The 22047-nt window shown below is 44.0% G+C and overlaps 1 protein-coding gene across 2 annotated transcripts in view; it reads left to right on the top strand.

Moving 5' to 3' along the window:
• Nucleotides 1-22047, top strand: part of ZNF592 (zinc finger protein 592) — a 45475-nt gene that overhangs the window by 20841 nt on the left and 2587 nt on the right. For both annotated transcript variants that reach the window (XM_028707181.2, XM_028707182.2), the window contains exons 3-8: nt 9611-9789; nt 11844-12020; nt 13637-13796; nt 15924-16187; nt 17325-17437; nt 20861-20996. In XM_028707181.2, coding sequence (XP_028563014.2) covers nt 9611-9789; nt 11844-12020; nt 13637-13796; nt 15924-16187; nt 17325-17437; nt 20861-20996 — 1029 coding nt within the window. The remainder of the gene's footprint in view (nt 1-9610; nt 9790-11843; nt 12021-13636; nt 13797-15923; nt 16188-17324; nt 17438-20860; nt 20997-22047) is intronic.

Below are 22047 nucleotides of genomic sequence, written 5' to 3'. Positions count from 1 at the left end.
GATGCCAGGGATTGAACCTAAGACTTTTTACTTGAGTGGGTGAGAGCTGAGCTGGTCAGATGGGCGGGGTACAAATATCATCATCATAAGTAAGGTAAAAGGACCCCAACCGTTAGGTCCAGTCGTGGCTGACTCTGGGGTTGCGGCGCTCATCTCGCTTTATTGGCCGAGGGAGCCGGCGTACAGCTTCCCGGTCATGTGGCCAGCATGACTAAGCCGCTTCTGGCGAACCAGAGCAGTGCACGGAAACACCGTTTACCTTCCCGCTGGAGTGGTACCTATTTATCTACTTGCACTTTGACGTACTTTCGAACTGCTAGGTTGGCAGGAGCAGGGACCGAGCAACAGGAGCTCACCCTGTCACGGGGATTTGAACCGCCAACCTTCTGATCAGCAAGTCCTTGGCTCTGTGGTTTAACCCACAGCGCCACATGCGTCACTCAATTAAAGCAATTGCTCACTCTTACTCTGAAGCAGGGGTAGGGAGCCTGTGGACTTCTAGAAGTTGTTGAACTGCGGCTCCTATCACCCACCCTGACCTTTAGCAATGCTGGTTGGTGCTGATGGGAGGTCACAGGTCCCCCGTTCCTTCTTTCTTCTACGCCATCTATAGGTGGGGTTGAGTTACGCTACCAGGGGTATTCGTGGAATTCAGGCTGCCTATGGCCAGCAACTTCCAATGTGTACAAAGTCCTATAGAGAAATTGAAGAGACGCAGGGAAGTTGTTCGAGAGCATTCGTTCCAGTAAAATCTGGCTTTGGGTAAAAACAAAAAAACCACACGAAATAAAGTGAGCTCTTACAATGTTTCTGAAAAAAATGAGTAAGCTAAAAAACTGGTTTTATCCAGTGCGTGTTTGCCAGTGAGTTATGCAGCTCTGTTCTGTTCTTGCCTCTTTCCGGCACATAGACTTTCCTTCAAGAAAATTAGTGCAAATTCAATGTCTCTCATTGGTGAAGTTTTTTGGCTTAATTAAAAACAAAAACAGTGTGGTTGAACTTCATTAATTGCTGCTTTCCCTAGCAGGGCAACCGGAGCAGGTCACCACACTATAAACTTTCAAGCAATAGATTATAGTGCAGGCATAGGCAAACTCGGCCCTCCAGATGTTTTGGGACTACAACTCCCATGATCCCCAGCTAATGGGACCAGTGGTCAGGGATGATGGGAATTGTAGTCCCAAAACATCTGGAGGGCCGAGTTTGCCTATGCCTGTTATAGAGAATACAAATAAAGGAAAAACTGAGAACCCACAGTTGGTCAATACTTCTGTTAGGACATTACCCAGAATAGTGAGGAAGCTTTCCAGTACTTCAGAACTCTTTGTCAGACAGGATGTTAAACAAGATGGGAAGATGGGAATAAAAAGCTGGGAGCAGTGCTGTTGCTTCCATGTCCGCAGTTTACAGCAGTCTTTAGGTGGGACGCAGGAGGAATTTGGCAAGTATATTTGGACCAAGACAGAACTAAATAATTACTAATTATTGACTGAAAAATAAGGCTGAGGTGTTTAAAGACTTTACCTTGTTTGATCAACTGATTATCCATATACCATCTATGAGCTATGACCTATAGTTTCTTGAAAACACCATGACTTCAGTTTTCTTGTAATTCACAGCCAGCTGTTCTGTTTGACAGTAACCTGAGAATGCCCTCATCAATCTTTTCAGGCCCACTTTTGTTTGAGATAGAAGTATCGCATCATCTGCCTATAATAATACAGAGATGGCTTTTGTGGCCAGTTTAGGGGCATGATTCTCTGGGGATCTTAAACTCTGGACAGTGACATTTATATATACTGTATTTTTCCGTGTATAGGACTAGTTTTTTTTTACTCTAAAATAATGTTAAAAAACATGGGTCATCTTATACATGGAATATATGCATGGGGGGACGAGTGATTGGTTGCAGCCAAAAATAGGGGTAGTCTTATAAACGGGGTGTGTGTGTTATACACGGAAAAATATGCTAATTAAAGCAGTGCGGGAGCTAGGATGCAACCTTGCTTAACTCCCTTTGTGGCTGGTACAGATCCTGTGAGCTGCCCATTTGTAGAGCAACGCTCTTTCAGCACAGTGTTTTTATATAGACATTTAATCAAGAACAATAATATTTTATCTGTATTTAAGAGTTCAACTAATCCCACAGTCTTACTCGAGAGATTGAATCGAATGCAGCTTTCAGATCAATGAAAGCTGCATATAGCACACCACCTGGTTTCTTAACTGTTAACATACTCATCTGTAAAATGAACTAGTACAAAGCAATGATCTATAGTGGATCTGACTCAACTAAATCCTGCTTGCTCTTCGGCAAGAATAGCTTCATCACTTATCCAGTCAATTAGCTTATTGTAAAGATGCTTTGCATATAATTTGCTAATTAATGGTAGCAAGCTAATTGGTCTATAACTAGCTAGATTGAATGTAAGGCCCTTTTTGAATATAGGGCTGTGGCCCAAACTTCAGGAAATATCGATTTATCTTTTTTCTAAAAAAACGCTTCCATTCCTCTTATCAGTAAGGACACATTCAACGATGTTAGTATCCTTTTTGATTCTTGGGAGAGGACTACTTATTACATTTGGAGCTAATTTCTGATAGCTCAGCCAGGAATTCGTAGTCATGCCATCAGGATCGTCCCTCACCCTATCATATTCCAAGGGGGTTGAGTTTGCAGCTCTGCATCTATACACTTAGAAGTTCCTCTGGTAGCCCTCTTTTTAACTATACACTTTGGAGAAACAGCTTGTGGGCAAAAGGCTTGATTGTCAATTGTTTCACCAACGTTTTGTTGTCCATGCTGTTGTATTTGGGTCAACCTGGACTGTAACTTAGCTAGTTTGGTGAGAATGTCACTTTGCTCTTTATTTGGTAGGTTAACAAAATTACTCAGCAAATCCTCTTCTTCTGGAACAGTCCCGTCTGCTGAATCTGGAGGGTAATTATTATTCAGAACTGCAGTTGATTGATTAGACCTCTTTAATTTTCCTTGCATAATCTCTGGAGTTGCTGATAGTTATTCTTCCCATTGACTGTGATCTTTGTTGGCAATAAGACAAATGTCAGCTTTAGTTAAGGTGACTTTGTTACTCCTGTAAACCCTTTTGGATACAAACAGTGGCTTAAGTGATGTGTCTTCAAAATGCCGATAAAGGAGGACTCATTTCCGGGCCAAATGAGCCTTTTTCATGATTATAGCTGGAATTCTATGTCTGCTGAAAGTTAGAAAATTTGTCTTGAGTATCCATCATTAAAGAGCCCCTTGGTTGATTTTAAATTGATATTTCCAACATCACAACCTAGGAGTAAAGTTAGGAATTATTATTCTTTGTGTTTTCTGTAGACACATAACAGTGCAGAATCTTTGTTCATATTTTATGACATTTGGGTGGATCAGATGCAGTGACAAACTGGTATAGGGTTATGTCAGAGGTGACAAATGTGCAGCCCTCTGGATGTTGTTGGCCAGTGGTGGGATTGTGGGAGTTGTAGTCCAGCAACATCTGAAGGGCTAAAGGTTAGTGTTATGTATTTATGCCTTTTTCATCCAAACTGGCAAAGTGTTGCATTTGTCCTGCAAATCAGGAGAAAAAGAGGCATGGAATTGTGGAGAACGTGGGCCAGGTGTATTGAATAACTAAACTTTCATTATGGAAACTGTGAGTGACAGCTTAATTTACAACTATACAAATGGAAATGTAATTTCAATAGATAACACTAATACAGATAATTTATTTTTTAATTTGGATAATTTAATGCTAAACCTGTCAGCTGACCACATTGCTTTGTATGCCGCTGTAGTTGTAGCATATCACAGTTTCTAATTGTATACTGAAATCAAATACCGTATTTTTCGCACGATTGGACGCACCGGACCATAGGACGCACCTAGTTTTCAGGGGGGGAAATCAAGGAAAAAATATGATTCCCCCCCCCCCCAGCTCTGGGAGCAGTGGACAGGCTGCACGCAGCCTGTGCGCTACTCCAAGACCTTCTCTCTGCTTTTGCGGGAGGTGCCGGAATTCCCCCATCTCCCGCAAAAGCCCGCAGGAGGGAGAAGGGACTGACTCGGCCAGTCAGTCCCTTCTCCCTCCTTGGGGAAAAGCCCCCAAGAGCTGCGCGCTCTGTAAAGGCTGCGCGGCTCTTGCAGGCTTTTCTGCGAGGTGGGGGAATCCCCCCACCTCCTAGAAAAGCCAGCAAAGCCGCGCAGCCCCTTTAAAGAGCGCACGGCTTTTGCCTGCTTTTGCGGGAGGTGGGGGAATTCCCCCATCTCCCGCAAAAGCGCGCAGGAGGGAGAAGGGACTGACTCAGCCAGTCAGTCCCTTCTCCCTCCTTGGGGAAAAGCCCCCAAGAGCCGCTCGCTCTTTAAAGGGTGCGCGGCTCCTGCGGGCTTTTCTGCGAGGTGGGGGAATTCCCCCACCTCCTAGAAAAGCCAGCAGAAGCCACGGAGCCTCTTTAAAGAGCGTGCGGCTTTTGCCTGCTTTTGCGGGAGGTGGGGGAATTCCCCCATCTCCCGCAAAAGCGCGCAGGAGGGAGAAGGGACTGACTCAGCCAGTCAGTCCCTTCTCCCTCCTTGGGGAAAAGCCCCCAAGAGCCGCTCGCTCTTTAAAGGGTGCGCGGCTCCTGCGGGCTTTTCTGCGAGGTGGGGGAATTCCCCCACCTCCTAGAAAAGCCAGCAGAAGCCACGGAGCCTCTTTAAAGAGCGTGTGGCTTTTGCCTGCTTTAGCGGGATGTGGGGGAATTCCCCCATCTCCCGCAAAAGCCCACAGGAGGGTTGGAGAGTAGCGGGAAGGCGTCGCGCGCCTTCCTGCTGCCCCCCATCCTCTGGGGCTGGCGATGGGGGAAGCGCTGCTTTTCCCCCGCCAGCCTCAAAGAGCAGACTCTCCTGGCTTCAGCGGAAGCAACGGGAAGCCTCTGGAGCGCAGGCTTCGGAGGCTTTGCCTTGCTATCGCTGAAGCCTGGGAGCCTGCATTCGCTCCATAGGACGCACACACATTTCCCCTTAGTTTTTAAGACGGAAAAACTGCGTCCTATGGTGCGAAAAATACGGTATTTGATTAAATACAAGCTACCGCAATGAAACACTAGGATGAGAGAGATTCAGAGTAGCAGGTAAGGGATGTGCAAGTCTTTTGCTCAGGTAGCATTATGGGATGGGCAGCTGCCTCAATGGTAGCATTTACTTAAGGAAGGGAATCTCTTCACTTTAGAAATCTGAGAATATGTGTACTCCATTTACTTAATGCACACTTTAGTTTTATTTTGCAGTGAAAGCGTCAAAGTCAGAAGTTACTTTTCCCTCGGGAACATACAACGGAAATGCAACATTTGGTGCTGGGTTCTGCCTGATTATTTTTTATCTATTTCCCTTTAATTAAACAGATAGTACCATTGTAGTTTCTACCCAATTGCTAAGCATTATTCAGTAGTTAAGTATCTTCGTGGTTTTGCGGGAGATAGTGAGTGGGAACTGGTAAAACTACTATTTTACCAACATCCTTTTCTAAACTAGATTCTCTCCCCACCTAACCTCCCTCTCCCTGAAGATCTGCCTGACAGTACACCAGATGTTTAGGAGGCTAGAAACAACAGAGACCCTGAAGTACTACTTAGATCAGGCATCCCCAACCTTCGGCCCTCCAGATGTTTTGGACTACAATTCCCATAATCCCTGACCACTGGTCCTGTTAGCTAGGGATCATGGAAGTTGTAGGCCAAAACATCTGGAGGGCCGAAGGTTGGGGATGCCTGACTTAGATGATCAAGGACCAGCACAACTGTTTCGCTATAGATTAATTTATTAATGTACTCTACTTTTCAACCAAAAGGTTTCAAGAGAGACTTACATAAGATTAATGAAACAAGACAGTTCCTGCCCACAGATTTGCAGTCTAAAAGACACAGGACAAAGGAATGAGGAGGGAAAAGGGAAACAAGCAAACGCAGGCACCAGCTCTTTTGCATAGTTGTTCTTATAATGACCAACTGGAATGGAAGCCATTTATGGAGAGGAGGCTCCATGTGGAGCTGGTTCCTCAGCAGAGCTAATGGAGTGGTCCTGCTCCCATCGATCGCTCTGCTACAGCCTGATGCAATGATGGGAGCATAAAGTGAAGAAGAGCTGAGATAAATGAAAAGGAGATAAATGATAGTAGAGATTTGACTCCAATGAATTGGTGAAGCTCATGAGGCTTGGGAGGACCTTAGAATTTAAATTTTGAGATAAATTGGTAGCTTTCATTGGCAAAGCCTTCTTAAGTATTTCCCAGACATCAAGGGCATAGATATCATACAACAAGGGCATACATATCATACAACAGTAGATAAAAAAGGTTAAATCCACAACATACAGAATTCGGTAGGAAAAACTTCTATGGCTTAAATGGTTGTGGATTATTACCCAAATTTCCCTCCTTTTTACTCACATTTCTTATCACAGCTTTTCAGTAACTTGCGTTATTTGCATAAGCCTATGATAATTTCAGTTTTTATATAAATGTTTCCACTTCACAAAATTAGACTGGATGGTCTTGATGAAACAGTAGCATGAATAAATTGAATTCTGAATGTGTATCAGGCAGCTGCTGTGGAAGAAGAATCTTAGACCAACTCCCGATTTAAGCATCATAAGCAATGACTCCAATTAAAGCAACCACCACAATCTCTCTGCGAATCAGGACCTTTGGGCCCCAGAGTATACTAAATGTTGAAATTCCATAGTTCCAGTAGTCTTTCCCCATCTGTGCTATTTAAACCTGCTGGCAGTGGGGGGAACAGTATCCTTAAATTTCCCATTGTGTAAAAATCTTTTCACACATAGACAGCTAATATGTCAGGAAGAAGTTTCATCCTCTTTGGTGTGCAAGCTTTCCACATGCAGAGGTTTTTTCTGTAGGGGAATACGGAAAGGGGTCAGAAGCGTTCTGCTGTCTGACACTCCTTGCCACCTGCAGGGATGCAGTCCAGTGTTGATCTTAAGGGACAAGGAGATGGGAAGAGGCAGGTTTGTAGGCTGTTGAAATTCTGGACTGTTCTTCCTGAGCTTTTAGTCTGGAATTTCAGTGTTTACTGTGTTTTGAGGCCCAAAGGTCCAAATTTTTAGGGGGTGTGTGATAACCGGTTATATTAACAATAACTAAAGGCATTCTAAAAGCACAGAATAAAAATACAAATAGGTAACTATTTAAAACCATTCTGAGGCTATTAATAGAAACATATGTACGTAAGTCAAGTAAACATTCAGTACTTGGATTGCGAGTCTTTCAGGGACAATGATAAGGCCTCTGATGAAATTGCTGTAACTTGTGTAGAAACGTACGTAGGAAAATGGAATGATCAGCAGGAGAGCTGTCTTGCAGTGTCAGGGCACAATCCTCTGTCAAATCCAAATTGTCTGTATTGGCAGCAAGCCATGACGTGGGCTTCAAGAATAGCCATGACTGGTGGGAGGCAGGAAACTGCAGACGGAGAGTGACAAGAGTTCAAGGGCAGAGAAAGGAAAGATGTTTAGGGTTGAATCAAAGCACAGAAGGCCCAGGAAGCAGAAGTGCTGACTGTGTGCCCTGTTGTGTAGACCAGGAGTGGGTTGATGTCATTCGTGATCCACAGAAGCAAGAGTGTGTACTTCGATTCTCTTTAATTGTTAATGTCTAACTCAACTGATTTTAGCTTAAGAAGCGCCTTGTTGGATCGTAGAAGGCTACACATAGCAAATTGCATTCACTGCAAGAATCCCAGCAATGAGCAGGTGCCAGTAGGTCCACCGCAAAATTGGCTAGTGGTCCACTATCTACCCTTGCCTTCTTTGGTTGTAGATGCTGGGCTAACTGGAGTTAATGCAATCCAATCAATGCTTTTTGCAGGATATCTCTAGGAGTTTAGTTGCACAGTGCTCAGCTGTCCTGGCTATCGCTGTAGGTAGTTCACTGGCCTTGGACACAGCCATCCTGGGTTCAGTTCTTGAAAGCCTGGCCACTAACCAAACTGTTTGGATCTGGGCATGATGCCTGAGCAGCTTCAGAAGTGATTGTTTCTTTGGTTCTCCAGCTCTTGAAAACTTGGGCGATCTTACATTTTGAACTTGAGCATTTGTTTAGGCCAGAGGGTCACTGTGGATGGCAACAGCTTGTAAATTAATGCCGTGTACAAATAGATATCAAGACTTGGACATTGGTTGAGGACACCAGATTATAGCTGGTAGGCGTGTCGCACTACTTGTGCTTTCCTAATGCTGCAGTTCCAAGTGACATGGAGAGGCAAGTCTTGGGATGTTTTGGAAATGATAACCTGTTAACAGAGAGCTTGGAGTTGTAATTCAGATGTGTGTATTCTCAGTCCTGCCTTAGCTGCTTGGGATTTGTGACTGGGAGCCAACAGCTTCGCCATTAAGGCCACCTAGCTTGGTTGTGACGCACAGTGGTTGGAAAGGCACAACTTGTCGGCATTGTCAGCTCATGGCTTGATCTGGAGACTGTGGGATGACCTTTACTCTATGCTGCTTGCAGAACCTCACATAAGAAGGTAGCCAGCACAGGGAGGAGAGCTGTGGGATGGTGGGAGTGGGTGTTGTGCTACTGGCCTGTAAGCATGAGGTGCCTCTTGGACTTGTCACTTGGAGATGGAGAGAGCAGTACACCCTCCAAGAGGTTCCTTCTTTCCCAAACCCATAAGGAGATACAGTGGAAACTGGTTCAGGCCCAAGGAAGGAGTAGGTTTGGACCACAGCACATCATTTCATCTGCAGAGCCAGTTGGCTAAAAAAGAGCACATTCAGAAAACAAGGAGAGAGACCTCCAAGCCTAAGATCTCTGGTAAGCTTTTTCAGTAAATGGTTGCTAAGCCAGAGACATTTACCAGTCATTTGGGCTATCCCTAATCACTGGGTTCAGAGAACTCTGGATATGAAATATGTTGGTGTTCTATTGATGCTAAATAAATAAATAGAGGTGTTTGGAATTTCATTATTTCTTTTCCTGCTTCAAAGATAACAGCATCATCACATCGTTGCTCAGCCATGTGTACCCAGCTCCAAGACAGTTGCATTGATAATTCCCGCTATCTGGATGTCCATTGCTTTTGAACTCTGGGCCTTACAAACTATGGCAGTTGCAAAAGGGACCACTTTGGGTAGGGATCTGGGAGAGGCCTTGAAATTCCCTTGCTCAGGTGCCAGAAAACATGGTGCTAATGTTAAGTTGGCTTGGAAAGACAGTTGCCTGGCTTAAGTGCTTCCTCAGAATTCTTTCTACTGGTAAGTACGTTAGGATTTGACTTTGGAACGACTTGTCACTGGAAAATCCTGACAGCTCTCTTTACAACGTGGTCCTGGTGTTTGGAAAGTAGAATAAGCAATATGTTAGATCTCTCTTTCTTTTTACACACACCCCTGGGGGAAAAATGCTTGCCAAAGAAAGCCAAATTCTCATTTGTAGGGATACCATTTAATGCCAGCGGTATGTGGGCACCCTATAGAACACGGAAGTGGCATGGCAAAGGTAAGAAGATAAAGGGAGACCATAGGATTTACGTAAGAAGTTCTGTTGGTAGAAGTTCTTGTGAAGTTTGCAGCAGGAATGGCTAATTGTGGCGTCTCCTTTTCTTCCTTTAGACTTGTCAAGTATGCCAGATGCTGTTGCCCAACAAGTGCAGTTACTGTGCTCATCAAAGAATCCATGCTCACAAATCCCCTTATTGCTGCCCAGAGTGTGGCGCCATTTGCCGGTCGGCCTATTTCCAAACCCACGTCAAGGAGAACTGCCTTCATTACTCCCGCAAAGTTGGCTACAGGTTTGTGCTCAATTGAGGGGCGGTGGTGCACGAGGAAGATGTGCCGTGACATTTAATGCACACCGAGCGGGGAAGAATGGGGCGAGGGGGAATTGAGCTTAAAATCTTATCAAATCCTTTTCACGCCACACAGCTTGGCTGCCAACTTGTTTGGTGATCAGACAGGCTGACAATTTCAGGATATCAAATGCTGATAAGGCGTGTTTGTCCTGCCGTGCCTTCAGGAGGCACATCTTTATAGACACTTTGGCAATGAGTGTTCTTCTGTGCTTGCAGGCTAAGAGAGGGGAAAATGCTGCAAATGCCAGGGCTTTTTCGATGGACTTTCACAGCCCTCTTAAAGGTTATGAAGTAGTGATGGTCTGATTCTGACACGTAGTTTGCTTCCTCTGTATGCTTTATAGTTCTGTTTGTGGTGGTGTTTTTTATTATATTGCATTTTTATTTTTATTCACTACCATTTGGTTAAACGGTGGATTAGACATTTTAAAAATAAATAGTATCCATAGGGGGGAAAACTGAACTGATGTAAAATTTGGTGTTTCTATGTCTTAACTGAAGAAGTACAGATGCGATACTGACTTCATGCTACAGGCAGGGAACTTACGGCCCTTTTGATGTGGCCATCTTGGCTGTGAGTCCTGGAAGACCTGCTCCCTGCCTTGCAGGCCTTTTTCCACCTGGCCTGGAAAGGTGGTACGCTGACTGACTCCAGCTACAAAACCTGAGACTGCTGAACAGACTCTTGGGTATTGTTTAGGGTGGGGGTTGTTAGCAGGGTTTGTTTCTGTTATTGGTATTTATTTTTTGTATCTTTATTTTTAGCTCTTCTTATGGTTTTATGTGGAACTTGTTCAATTTGGTTGTGTACTTGCTGATTTTTTAAATGTATTGTTTCTGACAATATTTGTTATATTTGTAATTATTCATTTCTTCATGTTGTAAGCCTTCCTGAGCATAGTTTTAACCATGGAAAGCAGAATATAAATTGCTGGACTATAGCTGCCATCATCACTGGCTGTTGGCCACGTTGGCTGGGGCTGATGGGAGTCCAGCAGCACCTGGAGAGACCACAGCTTCCCCACCCTTGATGTAAAACAGGACGTTTGGCAGCAAGAGCAAGATGAGCACCAAATACTTTTTTATTGCTTAGGTGGAACAGTGCAGCATGAATGAAAGGGTGCTTAGCAGACTCCTAGGGACGCGGGTGGCGCTGTGGGTTAAACCACAGAGCCTAGGACTTGCCGATCATTAGGTCAGCAGTTCGAATCCCCGTGACGGGGTGAGCTCCCGTTGCTCTGTCCCAGCTCCTGCCCACCTAGCACTTCGAAAGCACAGCAAAGTGCAAGTAGATAAATAGGTACCGCTCCGGCGGGAAGGTAAACGGCGTTTCCGTGTGTTGCACTGGTTCTCCAGAAGCGGCTTAGTGATGCTGGCCACATGACCCGGAAGCTGTACACCAGCTCCCTCGGCCAATAAAGCGAGATGAGCACCGCAACCCCAGAGTCGGCCACGACTGGACCTAATGGTCAGGGGTCCCTTTACCTTTACCTTAGCAGACTCCTAAGTGACTTGATTTGCTTGGAATAAAAGCACTGAAGCCCAGGCCAATGCAGGCAATAAATAGAAAGGAAGTTTGGTCCTGTGCTTACTTGCCTTTGTGGCTAACAAGCAGTTGCATTTTGATTTGAACACCCCTCAAATTGGAGTGACTTTGCCCAGTATCAGCTGTATCCCTGGAGGTCTTAAAACATTTTCAGTGTGCATTTCACTGGGACTTTTGAGTGTCTTCTCAGAAAACAGGCTTTCCCCCCTGATTTATTATTATTATTATTCATTTTTGTCTTTACCACCATTATCGATGACCCTGGAACACTTTAATGCTGTGGATTTTACAAATGCTGTGGATTTTACTACTCCCTCCAGGTCAACGAGGCAGACCTCAGTGGGTCCTTGTTTCCTGAACTTTCACGGAAATCTCAGTGTGTGCTTATGATTATTTTGTTTTGGTTTGCAGAGCTCAAGTTTAGTTCTCTCTCTCTCTCTTTTCCCAGGTGCACTCACTGTGGGGTTGTCTTCATGTCGCAAGCTATGCTGAAAGTGCACATTCACGAGAAGCACTGTGAAGTCTTCCACAAGTGTTCGTTCTGTCCTATGGCCTTCAAGTCTGCAGACAGCACCACTGCTCACATTACCAGTCAGCACCCCGCAGAACCTCATAAGACATCTCAGTAAGTGGCTGCCCGGTTAAATACATGTATTGCCCAATTTCTCTTCTTTACCCAGTTTGCCTTCTATGCCCATCCTCACTGGGCTTACAAGAACGTTGTTGTCCCAACTGTATGGAGAGTGAGAGAATAAACTGTGTTGTGGAGACAGTTTTTAGTAGGATCTGCATACCTTCTCTTTTAAAGAAATGAAGGGTTAGGCAGAAATCTTGTTTTCTAGTTATCTTAATGTTTAGTTATGTAGCCCATCTGTTCCTAAGACTTTTCACACTTGGAAAGAAGCAAGGACGGATTTATCATCTGTTAGCGTACAGACAGCCCCTGTGCTCTGCATGATGTTACGCGTTTCTCCAGAGGGCATCCTAGAGCCAATGGATGGTTATTGCACAGAAACCCATTTTGGCGAACCATGAGAAGAAACAATGGTAGGAGTTGTTTGACAGTGCGAACAAGCTATCGGGGTCTCCTTCACTGGTTACATTTAAGTTGGGCAGCCATCTGTTGGGAATGCTGTACTTGCATCCAGGATTTCAGGTCCTGCATTGAGCAGAAGATTGGAAATAGATGCCCTCCAAGCTCCTTTTGATTCCATGTCTCTGTGAAATTGCCTTGTAACTCCTGTCTGCTAGAGAAGCAGTAATGGGAGCTTCAGGCAGAGCCTGTCGGAGAGAACTACAAATTAAAATAAATAGCAGCACTTAGAGCAGGAGTGGAGAACCTTTTTGGCTCTGTGGGCCAAATCCTTATCAGGATTAGCTTCATGGGCCAAATTTGATAGGTGAGCAAGCCACTTCACATGATTGACAGGTGGGCAACACACCCACCCATCAAAAGTCCATGCTGGAGCAATGTTAAAATGAGCCCCCTCCCTTCTTTCTGAAGCACACACACACACTTAAAGGTAGATCCAACTGATGCATGAAGGAGAAATTGCAGCTCCCAGGAGATGGGGAAAACCACTTGCGGAAGGCTGATTCTTGCAAAAGCAGTTCTTTCTCTACCCCCCCTGGGAGTTGTGTGCAGCAAAATGGAGCAGAATTTAACCTCTGCTCAGCACACACTTCCCAGGAAGGGGATGGGGAAACCCCCTTTGCAAGGATGAACCTTCCCTAGCGGTTTCTCTCCCCGCACCCCTTTCATGTAACGATGCAGAATTAAGACAGGTCTGCTTTTGCTGCACCTCTTTCCATGGAGCAGGCGCACACAGTGAAAGCAAGCAGACTCTGTGTTTTTCTTCTGCTTCCTTTGACTGTATGCACCTGTTACAAAGAGGGAACAGATGCGCTCAGCCAAATGGAGCAGGATTTAACCGTCACCTGTAAGCCGTTCCTGCTGGGAACAGCCACTTGCAGCAAAACAGAATTGAGGCCCATCCGCCAGGTGACATCACAACAATGTTTCCTGTTAAATACATGTTTCCAAGGCATTTTGTTGGAGTTGGGTTTCTAAAGTTCTACACTGCCCTGAGATCTTCTGATAAAGGGGGTGGTATATATGTTGAATAAATAATAATAATACTTCAATAATTAATTTAATGATGATGATAATAATTTTTTCTATGTTGATTTTTTTTGTTTAGAGTAAACTTTCATTGCTAATTCATTTTTCAATTGTTCCAGGGTGATCTACAAATGCTCTTGTGAGACGGTCTTTAACAAGAAGAGGCTTCTGCAGGAGCACTTCCAGCAGAATGCCAACAGGCTGATGGTGGGAGTGTTCAAGTGTCCGCATTGCCAGCTGGTGTATATGCAGAAACTTCAGCTAATGCAGCACGTTAAGGTGGGTGACTGAAGAGGATACCATGCCTGCACAGAACACTTTTCTACCTTCTGAATTGAGATTGCTTTGCATGAAACACGTCGGCTGCCCTTCTTTCTTTTTACCCACCACTGGTGGATATCCTCACAAGCAGCCTCAAAACCAACTCAAAGATTTGCGTGTAAAACAGTCCTCCCGGAAGTGTGTTGCGTTAAGAGTCCAAATACCTACAGCATCTAGATTTCTTACTGAGAGACTGGTGCTATACTGACTGCACTGCCTCCCAGTTCATTTCTGGGCGCAGTGCAATGTGACCAGCGTAATTGAAAGGCCACTGTTCTCCATGTGCACCTGCCCATATGTGAAACTCTTCCCTTGTCAGGAGTAGTATGTGCCTGAAGACCAGTTGTGGAATGCTCTCTTTTCAGTGCCAAATACTATCTAAAGCTTTTAAAATGCAGGTTTAAGCCTGTTAACTGTTTAATGCTGCTTTTACAATTTTGTGGGTTTTAGCTTGTTGTGTATATGTGCGTTTCTGTATGTGCACATGCATGCTCCCCCCCCACATTTTATTGTTCTTTGTGTAAATTCCCCTGAAAATATGATTGAAGGGCGAAAATAAAAATTCTTCTAATAAATAAGTGTATCAGGCATGTGGATTCTCTTCATGCCTCCAAAATTCCCTGGAAAACTTAAGAGCTGCAAAATCTGTGACTCTCAAGTCTTGTTGGATTCCAACTCCCATCAGTTCCAGCCAACAAGGCCAGTGGTAAGGATGATGGAAGTTGGAATCCACCGTCTAGAGGGTTGCAGGTTCCTTCCTCTTGGGTTACAAGCTAGGCTTCTTTCCTTCCTGTCGTTCAGGCTGTTCACAAGCAAGAAAATATTTTACAGAAGCACTCTTCAAAACATGTATTGGAGAGGCTGAATGATTTAACTGCAGCATCTAGTTGAATTTTGCCTGTGTCTTTCTATCTGAAAAGCAACAGTGACCACCCGCCACTTTTGTACTCAAGGAAGAGGTTTCATGGCATTATGATTTCAGACTATGTCATCAGCATTTGCCAAAGGGAGAGATGACAAAAATCAGAATCTCCCTCATTATCTTTGCATATATTGCCTTTCATGATGCTACCAAGAGAGAAATATCACATCCTTATTATCTAGAAAGGCATCTTGGTTGAGCCAGCAAAAACTTGTCCATCTCTTGACAGGTATCGAAGACATTGTTACAAATAGCACTGTTCAATTTGCCGTAGCAGCAGCTAACGAATACAAGGATTTATCAGACACTTGACTGAGCTGTATAATCCTTGTATATGTTAGCTGCTGCTATGGCAAATTGAACAGTGCTATTTGTAACAACGTCTTCGATTGCAAAGTAGACCCTTGTCTACAGAAGCTCAAGGCACAATGCATTTGTTTTCTTTAAAATGCCACAGGACTCTTAGGTTGAAATTCAAATCCTGTGAACCTACTCTTGGATTATGAATGAGGGCACCAAGACTCAATTCAAACATTCACGTATACATGCACCCTGCAACTTTGGATTGGTTCAGAGTTTAATTGAGTACAAACCGGGGTGCAGTTTCCTCAAATCACATCCTTGGGCCAAGCCTGATGTGGGTATTGAGGATTGTGAACAAACACTGTGCTCTCACACTCCCTTTTCCTTTGGTCAAGCATTCCAAACTAGGATTTGCAATCCCAGTTTGGAGGGCTTGCTCAAACTTTAGTTTGCCAGTTCAGATGTGTCTGCAAACTGTTACTTGGTTTGATCAAACCATAGCGTGCCGCACAGAGGCAGAGGAGGCAGCACTCTACAGCAGCAGCACTTTTTCACAATCCTCCAAACTGTGAATTCAGTCTTAAGTCTGCTGCAAACACACTGTGCTCTTCTGTTATAATTTAAGTGCATAGTTTCTCACTGTGTTTATGGAATGAATCATACTGTGTTAGCGTTAACATAGCCTAATGGCTATGGACATAATCTCTATCTTAGTCCTGGGCTGTCTAAAACAGAAGGAGGTGGGAAATGATATGCTTTTGTTAAGCAGAGCAGTTTCCTGCTATTTTAGGAAAATAGGCAACTTCCCTTTGCCCTGTTCTAATGCTGAGGCTTGATTTTTTTTTGTTTTTGTTTATTAGAGCGTCCATGGGGTCCCTGAGAATCCTGAAGATCTCGCTAGCTTCCGACAGAAGACAGAAACAGCAACTAACAGCAATGTACTTCCAGCATCAAAGGAGCTGTCAGTAATCAATGGTACTTCCCAGACCTCTTTGCCCACAAAAGGGACGAGCCCAGAATCAAAACCCAAGCCAAAACCCTGCAGCTGGACGTGTCGGGAGTGTTCGCAGTGCATCCCTGACCGAGAAACCTATGTGTCCCATATGAGGAAAAGCCATGGAAAGGTAAGGGTCTGGGGGCTATATTTTGTTCCTCTTTCCCACAGGATTCATCTAAAACTCTTCAGCAGCGTGCCTGTCATTGTTTGAGCTCCAGGGGAACAAGTTTTTGGTTTCCTGCACATTTAGGCAGCACCAATGATATGGCTGTACTGTTGCATCTGTTTTTAATAATGGTTGTGTGGAGTTCGTTTTGTTTGAAAATTATTTCAGGACCTTCGTAATAAGAAGCAATGTGCAAATCTAATCTAAACCTCATAGCATACCTTTTTATGTTTGTTATAGCTTACAGCTAAACAAATAAAATTGCTACTGCTTATTACATAAACCTTGTAGCAGGGTGAGAGCCTGAGTAGATGCTTCGTTCTTTTTGGTCTCTGCAGTCCTATGGCAGCATCAGAGATAAACTTCAGAGTATGTTTCTTTCTCTCTCTCCATGTGTTCCCCTTTTAAGACCATATGTTTCTGAAACTGTATTGACTGCAAATGCATAAGCATTATCTGGATTCTTCTCCACAAAAATCTTATAAATTAGATCATGAACATTCGCATTCTGCAGATGGGGAACTGGCTCAAGGCAAGCTTATCAGGTTTATGGCCAAGGGCTGCTTTTTATGCTACAAGAGAGACATGTTTGTAGCAGGTCAATTGCATGTCTCTATGGTGAGCACAGTGACTCTCGAAGAAAACATGTCTGGGCCACAATTGGCCAGGACTCTTAAATGTGTTTACCCTGTTTCACAAAAGTACACTTTGTCAGATCAAGGCTACAGGCAGATGCATTACAGATGCTAGTACAGTGGTACCTCGGGTTACATACGCTTCAGGTTACATACTCTTCAGGTTACAGACTCCGCTAACCCAGAAATAGTACCTCGGGTTAAGAACTTTGCTTCAGGATGAGAACAGAAATCGTGCTCCGGCGGTGCGGCAGCAGCAGGAGGCCCCATTAGCTAAAGTGGTGCTTCAAGTTAAGAACAGTTTCAGGTTAAGAACAGACCTCCAGAATGAATTAAGTACGTAACCAGAGGTATGACTGTACATGAATCTAGATTGTGTGGATTCTTTTGCACAGATCAAGACCAAAAAAAAGGAGGCAGCTCATTCTTGCTGTCAGGACTAACGCTCCCATTCCTCTCATAGAATGTGAAAAGATATCCCTGTCGGCAGTGTGAGCGGTCATTCAACGCCTCCAATAGTCTGCACAGACATGTACGCAATAACCATGACACAGCAAAGAAAGTTTACACCTGCTGGTGAGTACACAACTGTTTTCCTGAAAAATTCTATGAGTCTTCCAGGCTAAAAAAAGTGCTTTGTAATGGGCCATATCTAAGGCTTTTTAGGGCATAGCTTAGAACAAAGGACCTTGCACTAGCTCAGGTTCATTTTTAGGTTTCACAGCTAGATTCCATGGTAAGACTGAAGCACGTTAGGCATTAATGATGCAAGCACTGGGCTATATCTAAGCAAATGTAGAATGCTTAGTTCCTTTTATATTAACTTTGCTGGAGCCAGTGTGGTGTAGTGGTTAGAGTCTGGGTTTCGCTGTCTTGCCCAGGTAAGGCTGCAGTGGCTCTTCACAGGCACAGTCCCACTACTGATTGGCATGGGAGTTTTTACCTGCTCCGTCTCCAACCTGGGCTAGTTCACCCCTCCTTGAGCAACCTGGTGCACCTCAACTCCCCAGGGCTCGCCATATTGATGCCGAACTTAGCGCAGACACCTGATTGGAATAGCCCACAGGAGGAGAGCAGGTGGCGCTGTGGTCTAAACCACTGAGCCTCTTGGGCTTGCTGATTGGAAGGTTGGCAATTTGAATCCATGCAACAGTGGTGAGCTGCTGTTGCTTTCTCCCAGTTTCTGCCAACCTAGCAGTTCGAAAGCACACCAGGGCAAGTAGATAAATAGGTACCACTGCGGCAGGAAGGTAAACGACTTTTCCATGCACTCTGGCTTGTCTCAGTGTTCTGTTGCACCAGAAGCGGTTCAGTCATTCTGGCCACATGACCCGGAAAGCTGTCTGTGGACAAACGCTGGCTCCCTCGGCCTGAAAGCGAGATAAGCCCTGCAACCCCATAGTCACCTTTGAGTGGGTTTTAACCATCCAAGGGTCCTTTACCTTTACCTTTTTACCTAGTGTCTAGACTGCCTGGTTTGGTGGTGGGAGATCCAAGTTCAAAGTCATGAAGCTGACCTTGAACAAATGACTGCCTCTCAGCCTAGCCTCCTTCCCAGGGTGGTTGTGTGGATGAAATGAGAGACTAGTCTTTGTAATTTGAAGGGAAAGGTGAGGACACAAATGAGACAAACCACTAAATAAATTTCCTGCAAGTCTACAGGTGACTGCTAACTGCTAAAGCGTAGCCGCCGATGTAACTCTGTAAAATGATGCGTGCTCTGAAAGTATTGCAATATTATTATTTTGATGAATAAATGTATTTAAATGCCAACATTTTGCTAGTTGAACGACTGTGCATAAAATATGGACATCCAGTACTTTCATGATCACCTTTAGTAACAGACTCGCATGTTAAGGTTTGTACTGATGCTTTTATAATGCTGTATTACACAAATGTGACACATCTCCTCATGACATCCATGACCAAGGAGACTCTGATTCTGAGCAGGAATGTGACTTTCACTGATACACAGTACATTTTCTTGTACAAGTACATCTGGCAATTTAGTCTTGAAAGTTCTAATGTGGACACAAATGTTGACATTTCCCTCACGGATGAAACACATTCTGCTCTCGCTTGATTCTTTTTTAAATTATTGATTCTCTAAAAGGGAAGTCGTTGTTATCCTTTGCCATTGTACAGAGAAGAGCTGTAAAGGGGCACAAGTTTGCCATGGTGCTGCTGGAATAGAAATAGATGGCTCTTGGAAGTGGATGTATACATAGATTGCTTTTGGTCTTTTGTAGTAACTAAGAAGGAAAAATGTTTGAGAGCCTCATGTCATCCAATGTACCGTATTTTTCTCTCTATTACACGCAGATTTTTTCTCCTAAAAAGGAAGGGGAAATGTCTGTGCGTGTTATGGAGCGAGTGTGGGGGGGGGGGGGTCCCTGGAGCCGATTAGGGGAGCGCAGGAACAAAAATCAGCAAAAATCAAATCGTGCGTTGTGTCGGAGAGGGAAACCTGAAAAGAGGAAGTGGTTGCTTTCCTGCATTCTGCCTCAGGGTCTTACTGCCCACCCTCCTCTGTTTCGTTGCTGTGTTTGCTCAAACGGAACAAAGAGCAGGCAAATCCCCTCCCCTCCAGGCAAGCAGAGGGGAAAGCAGAGGTCTTTCCTTCTAATTCCTCTCCGTGCTCCTCGCAGGCAGCCAGAAAACATGCAGGAGAGAGAGAGAGAGCTGGCTTCGGTTTGGGGAAACTTTTGCCTTTCTTTTCTCCCTCCCGTTAAATCCCTCTCCTGCTTTCTTAGCCAGCTGCTTCTCTGCACACCGCTCTCTTGTCCCTTCTGTGTTTTTCCTTCACTCCCCACTTAAAATGTAGTTACAAAGCATGGATCCACATGGATCCTCAGGATCTTTGCATTGGGCCACCCCAAATTCACCATCAGATCACATAGCAGCCTGCCCCCCCCAAAATCACACACCCACTGTTGCCTGGGGCTGCAATGGTGCAAAAATGTGGTTAAAAAGCATGGATCCACATGGATCCTCAGGATCTTTGCATTGGGCCACCCCAAATTCACCATCAGATCACATAGCAGCCTGCCCCCCAAAAATCACACACCCACTGTTGCCTGGGGCTGCAATGGTGCAAAAATGTGGTTAAAAAGCATGGATCCACATGGATCCTCAGGATCTTTGCATTGAGCTACCCCAAATTCACCATCAGATCACATGTCTGTGGCCACAGCATGAAGCACAAAAATGATACATCCACTGTTTCATTCAGAATTTTTTCCCTTGTTTTCCTCCTCTAAAAACGATGTGCGTGTTATGGTCAGGTGCGTGTTATAGAGCGAAAAATACGGTATTATTGTTTTTCTTCTATTATTATGATAGGTATTTTTGTGTTTTTAAAATGTAAACCACCCTGTGATCTTTTGATGATGGATGATATACAAATTTTAATAATATTAATAATAACAGCAACAACAACAACAATAATAATAATACATTTGAAACCATTTGAGGGGGCAGAACTGGAATGGGTTATTTGTGCAGGTGGCTTTGATGACTGTCCTCTGAATCAAAATAAAATGTCCATTTTTGAGCTACTTGCATAAGCAGAAAGATAAGGTCCATGCCCCAAGAAACTTGCAATCAATATATTGATAGTTGTGGGGAACCAACAGACAAGTAGGAGAATAGGTAAGGGATGAAAGGCGGAATACTACTGATATAATGCTGATGCTTCATTATGCAGGGAGGTTTGGGGTTAACTTCTTGACAGCTTTAAAAATGTCATAGATTTGTGGAAGAACTGTGTTTATCCTCCCTTTAACTTGTGATATAACACCTTTTCTTTATCATGAATCTGTTTGCTCCTTTTGTTATTTTTATATTGCATATTTTATTTTTATTCCATTTTACCTTTTTCTGCTTATATATTTGTATAGACACTTACATTACCAAAATCCAATAAAAATATTTTCTAAAAAAAATATGAAAAAGAAATGCTACTTAGATCATGATACTATTTTGCTTTGTATTTTTAAGGTACTGCACAGATGAAATCCAGACATTTCCTCAGCTGTCCATGCTAGAGAGCCACATCAGCCTCATGCACGGCATCAAAAACCCAGACCTTTCCCAGATATCCAAAACCAAAGCTCCGGCAGAAGACTTGACAAAAGTAATCTACCATGCTTTTCTTAAATAATATGTAATTCTATCTCATGTGCTTGCCTTCCACAGTTTTGTGGCCTCCTTCAAGAACTGCCTTCCTCGTGTGGCCTGTGGAATTCATTTTCAGCTTTTTCTTTCCATCAGGATTTGAATTCTGTATAGATATAGATTATATACAAAACAATCTTTTGGAGGAACTGCTAGATCTCCCATTAAAAATGTGGTTTTTAAAAAAATCTGTAGGGAAGTTTCAGTCTATCTAGTCCGTCTATCCTCTGAGCCCATGTCTCTTATAAATTAACTCTCGTCTTGTTTACTAGTTAAATTACAGTCCTGTGCACTGAAGAAATTTATATTATAATCTGGACTAATTGAGTAATTAAACTGAAGATAACCAGGCGGAATGTGAGGAGAAATTAGATACTAGGGAGCTGATGGCAGGTCATGTTGGACATCTTTTGGCATCGTTAGAGATGGGACAGAGAATTTTCCACATGGAGAACAATGAAATGCAGATGAGGCAATTAATACAATTAGTGATACCTGGAAGGAGCATCCACTTCCAGCAGCTTTTGTCCTTTTTTATGCAAAGCATTGGTGGCAGCAATTGCTAGATCTTTCTTCCCGTCTCCTCCCACAAATTGCATTTGTGTGTTTGTCAGGGATGGAAGACTTCCAGAGGTTATTGGACGGCAACTCCTATTAAGCTTAGCCAGTGGTCAGGGAGGATGGAAGCTACAGTCCAGCAACCTCCGGAAGGCCACATGCTTCACATCCCAAGCATAAAAATAGATCAGATCTGGGGAGTGGTCTATGGCCTGGTCAGGTCCACTGCGAGTACAGCACCCACATCTGAAGGGATCTGCTCTCCATAGGGTGTAATAGAGATTTTTGTGTGCTCTCGCTCCTCCCCGCGCACACACATCATAGTGAAAGCACTGTGCAAGGCCACTGTGGCCATAGCATGTTCCTTGACCAGGCAGAAGGCTTGACCAGGGATACAGGAGTTGCGCACAGGCTTCCTCTGTCACATAATGGCTTGGTTTGCTAAGCGAGGA

Source organism: Podarcis muralis, chromosome 14 (genome assembly GCF_964188315.1).
Source record: "Podarcis muralis chromosome 14, rPodMur119.hap1.1, whole genome shotgun sequence".
In the NCBI taxonomy this organism is placed as follows: domain Eukaryota; kingdom Metazoa; phylum Chordata; class Lepidosauria; order Squamata; family Lacertidae; genus Podarcis; species Podarcis muralis.
The sequence above is the reverse complement of the archived record's forward strand: the minus strand, read 5'-3'. Positions and strand labels throughout refer to the sequence as shown.